The sequence below is a fragment of the Polyodon spathula genome, chromosome 55 (genome assembly GCF_017654505.1).
Source record: "Polyodon spathula isolate WHYD16114869_AA chromosome 55, ASM1765450v1, whole genome shotgun sequence".
Lineage (NCBI taxonomy): Eukaryota > Metazoa > Chordata > Actinopteri > Acipenseriformes > Polyodontidae > Polyodon > Polyodon spathula.
Window position 1 is genome coordinate 714,358 of NC_054588.1, and position 12,824 is coordinate 727,181.

Below are 12,824 nucleotides of genomic sequence, written 5' to 3' on the forward strand. Positions count from 1 at the left end.
ACCGCTCACAAACTAATAATAATAATACTAATAATTATTATAATTAAAACCGCCCACAACACTAATAATAATTTAATAATGTTATGATAAATTAAAACCCGCCCACAATTAATAATATAATAATATTGTAATTAATACCGCACAACACAACTAATAATAATTGTGATATACCGCCGCCCAAACACTAATAATAATAATATTCCTATGATTATTTGGCGGGTGTTGTGATTATTATGATTATGATTATTATTAATTTTGGCGGGTGTTGTGATTATTATGATTATGATTATTATTAATTTTGGCGGGTGTTGTGATTATTATGATTATGATTATTATTAATTTTGGCGGGTGTTGTGATTATTATGATTATGATTATTATTAATTTTGGCGGGTGTTGTGATTATTATGATTATGATTATTATTAATTTTGGCGGGTGTTGTGATTATTATGATTATGATTATTATTAATTTTGGCGGGTGTTGTGATTATTATGATTATGATTATTATTAATTTTGGCGGGTGTTGTGATTATTATGATTATGATTATTATTAATTTTGGCGGGTGTGTGAGCCCTCCGATGACGTCGCGAGCGGGGCCGCGTTCGATCTCGCGCAGTGTCAGTGGCGGCGCGCTCGAGAGCAGGGAGACGGCGCGAGAGAGGGAAGAGCTGCGCGCTCGCAATCAGTCGACAATATTTTTTAAAAAAAAAAAAAAAAAATAAATAAATAAAAAAAAATAAACAAACCAAATAATAATACATATTAATTCAACGTTAATTTATATTTAAAAAAAATAATAATTGGCCCCACCACTATAATATATTATTTAATTAAAAAAAAGCCCCAATAAATATATAATTTTGTTGTTGTTTTTAATAAATACGTAACGCCGAGTATATACATAGGCGCACGCAGGCGACTTGATATACAAGGGCGCCGCCGCTCTCTGTCATTCTAGATAGTGGAAGATACCGTAAAAAAAACAATTAAAACTGTAATATATAAATCGGTTGTAGAGGGGCAAGCTCGGGAGGATCGAGAGCGGCGTTTCTGGGAGCAGCGCTGCTTGCACTATGGCGGTAAACTTGGACAAAGAGGCCTATTACCGGAGGATCAAGCGGCTGTACAGCAACTGGAAGGTGCGTCTAAACCACGAAACATTCACGGCTTTGCTGTATTTTCTTCGGTCTGTAGGCGTTGCATGCTGTAGCCCGAGCAAAGGTTGCGTGCAAGGCAGGGGATGCAGCGGCTGTGTGAGTCGTAGCCTGGCCTGTTTGTGTGGGGAGAGAGCGGGCTGTAACCATGCACTGCTGCCGGTTCAGGAAAGCAGCCTTCACAACGACGTGTTTTATATACTAACAAAAGATACATAATCTATATTAGAGGTAATATGTATGGGGGGTAAAACGAGTGTTTAGAAAATAAGATTATGGTATTTTTATATTTGACGGTTTAACTCGGTTATCAAGCAGTGCGGGTTGCAGATAAAGGTGGTTTCTTGTGTACATTGACACGGTACACGAGGTATGATGCAGTTTATTCGTGCGCAAGTTTGATTGAAAGTTAGGAGTGGTGCCGTGGGCATGGCCTGTGGATGAAAGAACCGATACAGTAGTGGCGTTAGTGCGATCCATGTGCATTTGTGCAAAACCGAGGCGGTCATACAGTGCGGTGCATCCGCTGGTGGCTCTCTCTTAGCTGGGGAGGAACTGTTTAATAGCGTCAATGGCTGGGAGTGAAGTACAACATGGCCGGGTTCACTCCTGCCACCCGCGAACGACGGGCGAGGTATCAGCGCTGCGGCTCACTCGAGGGGGGATAACTGCAAATCTGCAGGTCCTTTCCAGCTAATAACGAGAAAAGCAATGCGTCTGACCGAGTCACGGCAAACAATAGAGCAAAAAAAAAAAAAAAAAGAAATATGGCATGTACACGACTCGGCGTGTGTATGAAAAGCCACATCACAGTGCAACGTTCATATGCGCTTTCTCATTATTCAGTGTTTGGCAATTGGTTGTGCCACTCACGTTAAATTCCAGTAACAGAAGGAAATAGTATTAGTATTTCTTGATTTATTAATATTACATCCGTGTTTGGTCACGGTGCTGCAGCTAAACCAGCCGGCTAGATTCAGAGCACCCTTTTCTCGGCGCTTCAGCTCCAAACTAAGGATTTCTTACAGAGCCATAATATCACCAGGGAAAAAATTTAGTTTATAAAAATCGGACGAAGTATTAGTAACTGCACTAAGGCAGGGTACAGTAGCTTCCTGCTGCTTGAACATGTTTAAAACAAAACATCGATATGATGTGGTTTGACTGGACCCGCTTCTACCGAAGACTACAGATTTGTTTTTGCAGTTTTCTTAAATTTAAAAACTAAAAATGGATCATTCAAAGAGATACTGTGGAGCTCAATGAGGCGTGCGTTGGACCGCCCTGCTGTATAGTGTTAAGTAGGGCTTGAAATTTTGGGTTTATTTTTGATCACATGACATCCCTTTTAAACAAATTTTGAGCAGATTCTGTTTCCTGATTAAACTCGGAAAAACTGCTAATTACAAAACAACCTCACTTGTTTTTACCTTCATATCTTGACTGAGCCTGATTTTGTTAAGCTTAATTTTTAATTTTTTTTTATTTCAAACAGATGTAACAAATTACGTTAATTGCTGATTGGATGGTGTAGGGAGATTGGATGTGGAGGGGGCAGTGTGGTGAAGAGAGTGATAGGCAAGAATAAGGGTCTTGAATGTGAGCTGAGAGAGGGAGCCAGTGGTGGGTGATCATAATCTACCAAAGCCATGGTGCAAAATAATCCGTTAATCTCTTCTGGGAGCAATTCTTTCAATGTCATTTTTGCAACCTTGTGTAAATCATTTCCCATTTATGTCTTTCTTTCCCAACCCTTCACAGAAGGAAGATGAGTTTGGGAAGGTGGATGCCCTGGTGGTGTCGGTGGGGGTGGATGAAGAAATCGTCTACGCGAAATCAACCGCTCTGCAGGTAATGAACCCTGACCTGAAAGAGAACTTTGTGTAGAAGTGCAGGCAGCCGCTGGAAAGCTGGTGACAGATATGTGACCCTCACGAAAGCCTGCAAATAACTGGAAACACGCGCAGGCACAGTAATATAATATATGCATTGAGAAAAGTATTATTAAAAAGCAAGGAGATGGTAGGATTTATCACAAGTAGTCCCATGAAGCAGTCTATCAAAGCAACAGCACACTCAAGGGTGTTACAGTATGGTCCAATAGCAGAACTCTTAGGGGTGCTATTTGGCCCAAGGCGAAGCCAAGTTAAACGGATCAGGCCTGTGGAACCTGGACCATATTTGAACACCCTGTAGTGTGTTATTGCGCTTACAAAATGAATTTGTCATATTTAGCAGACGCATTTATCCAAAGTGACTTGGAGAGTAGGGGGTGAACTGCATCACAACTGCTGCTGCAGAGTCACTTGCAATAGGACCTCGGTTTCACGTCTTCTCTGAAGGAGGTTAAGTTCACACACAGGGTCACACACGTGCAGTGAGTTGGTGGAACACTTGTTAAGAAACGGTACTGCTCGCTCTGTTTTATAAACGTGGATTTGCATCCTTTTCCTCTGTCTCAGACCTGGCTGTTCGGGTACGAGCTGACTGACACCATCATGATCTTCTGCGACTCGAAGATCGTCTTCATGGCCAGCAAGAAGAAGGTGGAGTTCCTGAAGCAGATCGCCAACACCAAGGGCAGCGAGAACGCCAACGGGGTACCGCCCATCACACTGCTCATCAGGGAGAAGGTTGGTCAGCCAAGGCTTCTACAGAAATCAATAGAAATACATGGTGGATTGGAAACAGGGGTTTTTCTGTTAAGATAGAATTCTTTTTTTAAATCCGTTTTTGCATAATTAATTTTTTTGAAAGCCCACAATCAAAGTGCCTCCTCATGGCTGCATCCCAGCCAGGGTTCCCTGATTCCAGTGAGGCAGGACTGCAAAACTTTGGGACCACCCAAATAAGAATTACCTTTGGAAGCTATAAACAAACTGGAATATAAGCAAGGCTGAACTATAGAAGAATGCAGTAAATGACCATATATGTGATCAATAGTTTAAATATTGTCTTTCAGGGGTTATCCTTTCTATTTAATTTCTTTTGATAGATGCTATTCATATATATGTTGGTATTCCTGTATTTAGTTGCATGTTATTGCTGTTTCATACTGCAGTGGGTAACTTGACTGCTTTATTTAGCTGCAGACTTTATCCAAGGCGACTTCTCTTTTCATTATTATATTCTTAGGGGTGCACTGATAATCGGTAGCCTGTCAACATGGCACAGATTATAAGCAAAAAAAAAAAAACACAATTCGCTAATAATGTACACCGATATTCATGCTTGTAATTTCTTCCAGCTCAGAATGTAATGTTTGGTCAGGTGCGCTTACTATACTAATGACGCAAGAACACGTAGACGGTCATTTTTGCTGTGTAACATGTGATCAACCGGCAGTAAAAATGTCTCGCTGTTTGGATTTTTTTAAATTATTTTTTTTAATATCGGAAGACAACAGGATAGCCGAGTTGTGTGCAGAACAGTCTTGATGCTGCGTTTAAATCCAGTGATGAACTGTGAGTAGAATATTATTCTGATCCTTTAAAAAAAACAAAAAAACAAAAACAACTCTAATATTTAAGACTCTAAAGTGTTTGCCTCCCCCGTGCTGCTCAACACTCTCTCTGCGTTCGAAAAGCAAAACAAGTCCTCTTGTTAGCGCAGACTGCCGGGTCATTATATTATTATTATTATTATTATTATTATTATTATTAATATTAGCAAAATGACCTTTTGTCATTTGTTTCTTGCTTAATCTGCATTGATTGCAGGTGTGTTAGGTGGCATTTTGAAGCAGAAATTGATTACTGTGCTGTCTTAAGTAACATTCAACTGACTGAATTTTGTAACAATGTAAAATTTGACAATTATATATATATATATGTATATGTTATGTGTGTGTGTGAACAATTTAAGTTGCATTTTTATGCAGTGTGTGCTGTGTTGTTGTAGTTGACATTGCGTAGGCTGCATTCTTTTCTAGGTACAGTATAGGTAGAAGTAATACATAGTGTTTGACAGCAAGTAGCTCTGAAAGTTAATGTCACAATATATCTTTTTTTTTCTACAGAAGTGTTTTTACTAGTACAAACATAATTTGTGTGTGACTGTTGTAAAACAAGTGATAACGTTGCTGTCCAGCACACAATATAATACCACCTTTCTATTCATTTTCTGAAGTAAATGCAACAAGTAAACAGTCCCTGTTCATTTGTCATAAATACAACACATAAACATCTGTTTATTTTAACATTTATAATTCTAAAAGTTTTAATGTAGGCCCTATGTCTTGTTCTAGTAGTTGATAATAACTTTACTGCACTGTCTGTTATTATCAGCATCGTATCGGTTGATATGGGTAGATAACCATCGGCTATCGGTATCGCACAATTATTTTACTTCAGTCTCAAATAACTCTAAATATATAGACTAATATTTATAATGTTGGATTTATACAACACACTGGGAATTAGGCTTAGGCTATTTGAATATGAGCTGAATGAAAAAAAACGAAACAAGATTTATACTGTGTAGCGAGCAAGCTGCTGAATCTGCTTCAGTAAAAAACAAAATCCTAAAAGAAATAACACTGGTTTAATAATGGAAATGTTTGATTTGCATCAAATAACAAATTGAGAACCCTGTCCCGATCTTAGAGAGTACTCCAGTACCACTTGGTGTCAAAGGGATCGTCTCTTTCATAGCAATAAATCAAAAGTAATATTTGTAACAGTTTGTGAATATAACAAAGAAAGTAGACTTCAAAAAAACTATTCTTCAATTTCTCCATTTTCTTTTGGCTTAACAAACCAATTGTCGTAACAACAGTGTTGAACACAAAGGTAGTTGTGGAGTTTAGCAGATTCCCGCATCAAGGCAGTATTGCACAATTAAAAACATAAACTTTGGTTATTGTTGTAAAATACTGGATTACAGTATTAATGAGAAGTACAGACATTTTTAACACAAACTGCGTTTTTTGACAAGTTTTTTGAAATATACTTAAAGTAAAAATAATGCACTTATTTTTTGTGTGTTTTATAACGCACCAAATATTGAACATTAACCTCAACAAAAATAGCTTTTCATAATCGATAAACTATGCCTTTCATTATACATGACACTACCCATCCAACTCAGAAGTCATAATAAAAGGAATACATTGATTTATTTTTGTTATGCAATACCTGAAAATAATCGTAGTTTTTTTTTAATAAGCAGCTGGTGCAAATATCGTACGACTGTGGATCGTGTCGGTTGCTGGCTTATTTTGAAAACCCTGCAATCTCCAAGAACTACTAACTGTGTTCCTATTGGTTCTTTAGAGATCTGGAACTCTTGGTTCTGAAAAGTCGCCTTAAATCGGCTGGAGCGAGAGCTTTTTTGCTGCTGCGCTCCTCGTTTGTGGAACTGTATTCCGGTTGATATGAGGCAGGTTGAAACATTGCATTCTTTTAAGTCTAAATTGAAAACATGTTCTTTTATATACTTGGTTGTAGCCAGAGTGTGTTATATATTGAGCTCTCGTTTTGGTTTTAACTTTTGTGTAGTGCTCTGGGGTGCCATGGTGTGAAAGACGCTATATAAAATACTATTGTTGTTCTCCATTGACTTGCTGGATTATAAATAGGGGTTCTGTTTCTCTGGTTTGATTGCTGTTATCAACCCCTTGATGAAAGCCTCGTTTTGAAATGCCCCAGTTAGAATGTCACACCGCGCTGCAGCTCAGATGATCAATCGGGAGGCTGAAGGTAAGGGGGGGGTGACCTGCATTCTTTCTCTCCCTGTTTTTCAAGCCAATCGCTGCCCTTCACCAACACAAGCATCGACTGGTACTAAGCTACTGAACTGAAGGGAGGGTCCAGTCTGGGGAGTTTCAGCCTGGACTTGTGGGGTGTTTAACCAGAAAGGATCAGCTCAAAAAGCTCTCTTCTGCACAATAGATAGTGTTATAATTTCAGACCACATTGATTCGTTGGTTGCATGAAATTCTGTAGTATGAGCACCCCTTCCTGACATGCTTGTGCGTTTCTCTGAAGACAGTAAAGTTGGGTTTTATCATATGCATTTTTTTTTTTTCTCGTCTTAGTTGGTGTTACTCGACTTTGTGTTTGCCGGTGATGATTTTCCATGCTAATACTGATGCACCAGGCTGGCTCTCTGGGGCTATGTCTCTGGGTGCAGCTGCGTTAAACTCTGCTTCTCACACTGTGGAGTCTGAGGCAAACACGGCTATAGTAGTTATTCTTAAAGAATGCGGCTGTCATGCTGATTCATATCTTAAATGTCTCTCTTAGCAGCCATTTCTGGATTTTTTTTGTAACTATTAGATGGCAGGTGCTGGACTTTGCAAGTCTGTTTTAAAAACCTGCGTGGCTCTCTAGAAAAAACCTGGAGTGTTTTTCTAGCAACAGAACAAACATAGGGAAAATAAATAAACTATTTGTCCAGTGAGCAAAGTATAATAGCAAAACTTGTTGTCCCTCACGCAAATCTTGTCCTGGGCGTTGGGCGATATGAATTGCACACCTCTGTGTAATATATAATTCATGCTTCAGATTTGTTCTATATTGCGCCTCTCTGACACACCATTGTCACCCATGTATGTAAAACTAGGCTGGCTCTCATTAGCAAATCATAGGCTTTTTCATTGGTGCTGTTCTGTTTCTAAGGTTCTTATAGGTTAGGTACCTCATCTGAATGTTCTGGTGGAGAGGATTCGTACTGGCTGTAGTTTACACTCTCAGGATTCTGTTTGTTTGGCAGTCCCGAGGGTTCACACGTTTGAGAGAACTATCTTTCACCTGCCGGCTTCCAAAAACATGAGACTCTTACTACTTATGTGAAGGTGGAATTTGACAATCCCTCCTTTTCTAGCTGTTTTCCCTTTAGTCCACATTAACTCACAGGTGATCTTTTTTTGTAGTCTGCTGACTAAGTTTAAACCACGCATGTATTTATTGTGGGTAAATCTTATGTAAATTAAGTGCACACTTCACATTGTTCCATATATCTGGAGCTGCTGATCCGATTGTGATTAAACATTATTGCCATGTGTTATCCTATAAATGCATACGGTTGATATGGTCATCAACTTTTTCATCACATTGAAGTTTATCATACAGCTGTAGCAATGGAGGATGCGTTGCTGATTTTAATATTTGTATTTGTTTTGTCTGAGCAGAACGAGAGCAACAAAGGCAACTTTGACAAGATGGTGGAGGCGATCAAAGGCAGCAAGGAGGGGAAAACCATTGGGGTGTTCAGCAAAGACAAGTTCCCGGGAGACTTCATGAAGAGCTGGAACGACGCTCTCAACAAAGAGGGGTTCGAGAAGGTAGGCAGGGGAGCAAGCGTGAATTTCCCAAACCCGGGGGTCCCCAACGGTCTTCCCTAATAAAGGCACGGCCATGTGGTGTGCAGGGCAAGTCAGTCAGGGGAGTGCAGGTTGGAATCCCGGCTCTTCTAAGATGTCATTGGGCGGTGTAATCGCAGTTTGGGTGTGTTTGCCTATGATGAGTTTCCATGCTAATACTGATGCACCAGGCCGGCTCTCTGAAGCTGCGTCTCTGGGTGCAGCTGAGTTAAACTCTGCTTCTCACACTGTGGAGTCTGAGGCAAACACTGAGGCCAGAAACGTGACAGGATGCTTGTACATGCTGTACAGAACATTATTTCACTCGTTTTTGTTTGCTCTGCGTGCAGGTGGATATCAGTGCAGCAGTGGCCTACACCATCGCTGTGAAGGAGGACGGGGAGCTTGGCTTCATGAAGAAAGCAGCCAGCATCACCTCTGAAGTGTTCAACAAGTTCTTCAAGGAGCGGGTGATGGAGATTGTGGATGCAGATGAGGTGAGAGGGAGAGAGAGAGGCTAAAGAAAGCAGCTGTCATCACCTCAGAGGTTCAAGTTCTTCAAGCACAGGGTGATGGGGGTTCAGATTCAGATGTTGGGAGAGGCGGGGGAGGGTGAGAGGAGGAGGGAGAGTGTGGGTGAGAGGGAGGCAGAGTTGGGAATGAAGATGCCAGTATCACCTCCTGCGCAGTTCCCAGCTGTTGGATATCTAACTTTTAATCATAGCTGTGGGAGTCCAAGGTGAGTGCAAATAGTGGTCTCTGAAACCAGGTCACATTCAGGATTTTTCAGATTGTTTAATGATTTGTTTTCCTCTCCCGTCTGCAGAAAGTGCGTCACAGCAAGCTAGCGGAGTCGGTGGAGAAAGCTATCGAGGAGAAGAAATACCTGGCTGGGGCTGACCCCTCCACAGTGGAGATGTGCTACCCACCCATCATACAGAGTGGGGGCAACTACAACCTCAAATTCAGCGTGGTAAGGTGAGTTGGCCAGGGGGGAGGAGCTGGGGTGGGTGTGCCAGGGGGGAGGTATGGATTAGGTATGGAAATAAAAAGTGAGAAATATTGAAGTTAAGAGCAGGAATGCTTCTGAGCATGGTCCTGAGAACCGTACTGTTCCAGTACCAGTGGAAAGTTTGCCGGTGATGAGTTTCCATGCTAATACTGATGCACCAGGCTGGCGCTCTGGGGCTGTGTCTGGGTGCAGCTGAGTTAAACTTTGCTTCTCACACTGACTGGGTTCTGAGGCAAATGCTGGGGCAGTAAATGTCTAAGATGGAGAATTTTGCTTTTAACAAATGTAAAATATACAGGCCAGATATAGATCGCCCCACTGTAAACATAGTAGTAATACATTTATTTTACATGGTGTATTTATTTATTAAAAAAAGGGAAGGGAGGCTTATGAGAAATAAACTATGGATATTTAAAGAGTTAAGCCCTCAATTCTGTAATATGAACGAATTGTAAGGTTTTTGGCTGCCAAATACATTTGAAGCAGTGTTTTTGTTCCAATATTTGTCCCGTCGCTAGTTTAGGAAGTTAAAGGGAGTACCCCTTGCTGACGTGCTTGTGCGTTTCTCGTCCCCCCCCCCCCCCCCCCCCCCCCCCCCCAGTGATTCTTGGTGTACGTGCATTCGGCGCTAGTGCACAGTACCCTCCAGTGCGTATGGAAGGACGACGCCTACCACGCTGTGTACGAGTACCTGTTCACTCCTCACCTGGTGTAGGTTTGGGGGCGACACGCTCATTGAGAGTCGGTGGACCCGCCACAGGACATGCAAGACAACTACAGCTTCCTGCTGCAGGTCGAGGAGGAGCTGCTCAAGGAACTGCAACACGGTGAGGGGAGAGAGAGCTGGGGTGAGGGGGGATGGGACTTGATAAGGGAAGGGGGGGGGCAGGTGAACTTGATTCAATTATCTTTAATAGTAAGACTGTAAACACACAGTAGTTAAATACTGCAAGAGACGAGGGAAGATGGGTAAAATGGACAGATTCAGACCTGTCTCTGTACAAGACCTACTGCCTTTACTACTAGAGGTTTGACTGTTTCTGCCTCTCTGTTTGTTTCTGAAGGTGTGAAGCTGTGCGATGTGTACAGCACAGTGATAGAATTTGTCAAGAAAGAAAAGCCAGATCTGCTTGGAAAACTAACCAAGAATTTGGGGTGAGTCGGTCTGTGCTACACAGAGTAACTGAATAATAATGTTGAAAAGTAACAGCAGGCTGTTGAGAGTGGGCATTCCACTGATTGTCGGTTTGTAACACAAGTGCTTTGAGCTCCTGTCTTGCCCTACTAGCCTCCATATAAAGCAGGGGTATCAAACTCGGTTCCTGGAGGGGTGGCCGCAGTGTCTTCTGGCTTTCGTTCCACCTGAGCTCTGTTACTTAATTGGTCAGTTGACTAACTGGACACATTTATCACTTCTCTCCAGGCCTCTGTTTTATAGACAGTGGTACCTTTGAATCAAATACATTTTTTTGTAAAACTGTCCAATTGAAAAAATAATTAGATCAGTTAGCCAATTGAGTAGGGGTCAGGTGGAACAAAAGCCAGAAGACACTGCGGCCCCCCAGGAGCTGAATTTGACACCCCTGTTATAAACCTTTCAGATTACATTGGGGCATAAAAAATCAGTTTGAAGGACAGGGGTCTAGAAGACAGGAACTGTGACAGCAAAAAAAAAATTCACCTTTAATGGAACTGCTGCTCACTTCCAACATTCTCTTGAGTTTGTGTTTGTCTTCAGTGTGTTTAGTATTAGAGCTGTGATTTTATATTGCTGAAAGGAGGCATTAAAAAAATGTGGATGTATGTGGAGCATTTGATGCACAATAAGAATGTGTCACTAAACAAACTCAATTCAATTACAATTTTTCAGTTTTATTTATACAGTGCCTTTCATACCCCAGTATCTCAAAGCGCTTTATATGTCAGTTAAAACAGAAGTCTGCAGTATCATAAAATAGTAATGCATAATTATACGAATAACAGTAGCAGTAAATCACAAAAAAAACATGACAAACAAAGAAAACTGGAAATTAATAATAATCATAGATAAAACACAATTACAAAAATAAGCAAGTAAAATAAATAAAAACAATTATTTGTAAGTCGGGTTAAAAGGCTAGATTTATAAAGGTCTTAATTTTGATTTAAAAATATTGATCGAAGCAGCATCTGTAATAGAAAAGGGCAATGGATTCCACAACCTTGGGGCGATTATAACCAAATGCACTTTCTCCTCGTCTCAAATGTTACCATTCAGAGACGCAGAAGGCCAGCATTAGCAGACCTTAAAGTGCACAGAGGTTTATATGGGTACCGAATCTCTCAAGTAATCTGTGCCAAGCCATTTGGTGCTTTATATGTCAATAGTAAGATTTTACAATCCATTCGAAAACACACTGGAAGCCAGTGCAGTGAGGCCAGCACAGGAGTCTTATGAGCTTGTTTCTTTGTTCAGTTGTGCAACTACACCCCCTTGCGGTAGTTCCAGTTAAAAGTGAAATATTGAATTTTTGGCAGTTGGTAGCCAAAATGCCCATCTGATAGACCCTAGCCAGTGTGTGTGCTCCTCTAGCCCCATCCTGTCTTGTTTCAGGTTTGCGATGGGTATCGAGTTCAGAGAAGGATCGCTGGTGCTGAACAGCAAGAATCAGTACAAGGTGAAGAAAGGTGAGAGCAGCGGGATGGGGGGGTTAGTGAATTCAGAAACTGAATAAGGCACCCAAGGACATTACCACACAATCAGTTTAAGCAAAATATATTGTAGCGGCATGATAGTAAGAGTGACAGTTTCTTGTTTAAACCCGATTTTGAGGGCTGTGTTTTCTCGGCCGTTTCAAAACCGATCGGGATGCCATTTGGCACGCTTGTTGTCCGTGTCACTGAATTTGTTTTTGTATTTTTTGGTAAAATCTGTTCGGTAGTTTTTAAAGTTACGGAATGCCGTAAAAATTAGTTTTTACAAATTCATTCAGACTTTTTTTTTTTGCGCTCAAATAACAAAAAAACGGCTGCAAAAAAAGAGGTGCCCGGTGCACAAGCAATGACATTAATAGCGTCCTTAAGACGCGCATATTCAAAATCATAACCCGTTTTTTTGAGCGTATTGTACATACTAGTGTTAGATGTTTAGAATCACGTACTCCTACATCATATGCAAAGCAGTAGTACGTGCAGTGAAATTAAAGGCAACCGCGGGGCTAATAATAATAAAAAAAGCCTGTATACATGTTTTGTTATGGTTTTGCATTTAAATGGTTTAAAAAAAAAAAAAAAAACTACCTAGAAGTTATTCTGAGCAGATAGTACTGTCATGACTACTGCAGAATGTAGAATCACTCAGGGAGAGGGAGTGCC

General features: G+C 40.8%; 1 protein-coding gene and 3 non-coding genes across 4 annotated transcripts in view; all 4 read left to right on the forward strand.

Annotated features, from left to right (window-relative positions):
• The first annotated feature begins 818 nt into the window (after nt 1-818).
• Nucleotides 819-12,824, forward strand: part of supt16h (SPT16 homolog, facilitates chromatin remodeling subunit) — a 31,594-nt gene continuing 19,588 nt past the window's right edge. The window contains exons 1-10 of the mRNA XM_041239506.1: nt 819-1,140; nt 2,917-3,006; nt 3,618-3,788; nt 8,288-8,440; nt 8,809-8,955; nt 9,285-9,436; nt 9,578-9,597; nt 10,211-10,297; nt 10,535-10,625; nt 12,064-12,137. Coding sequence (XP_041095440.1) covers nt 1,075-1,140; nt 2,917-3,006; nt 3,618-3,788; nt 8,288-8,440; nt 8,809-8,955; nt 9,285-9,436; nt 9,578-9,597; nt 10,211-10,297; nt 10,535-10,625; nt 12,064-12,137 — 1,051 coding nt within the window. The 5' untranslated portion in view covers nt 819-1,074. The remainder of the gene's footprint in view (nt 1,141-2,916; nt 3,007-3,617; nt 3,789-8,287; nt 8,441-8,808; nt 8,956-9,284; nt 9,437-9,577; nt 9,598-10,210; nt 10,298-10,534; nt 10,626-12,063; nt 12,138-12,824) is intronic.
• Nucleotides 7,216-7,329, forward strand: LOC121307438. Its single transcript, XR_005948337.1, has one exon. It is a non-coding gene; the product is annotated as a small nucleolar RNA U6-53/MBII-28 (small nucleolar RNA).
• LOC121307437 lies at nt 8,611-8,724 on the forward strand. Its single transcript, XR_005948336.1, has one exon. It is a non-coding gene; the product is annotated as a small nucleolar RNA U6-53/MBII-28 (small nucleolar RNA).
• Nucleotides 9,593-9,706, forward strand: LOC121307436. Its single transcript, XR_005948335.1, has one exon. It is a non-coding gene; the product is annotated as a small nucleolar RNA U6-53/MBII-28 (small nucleolar RNA).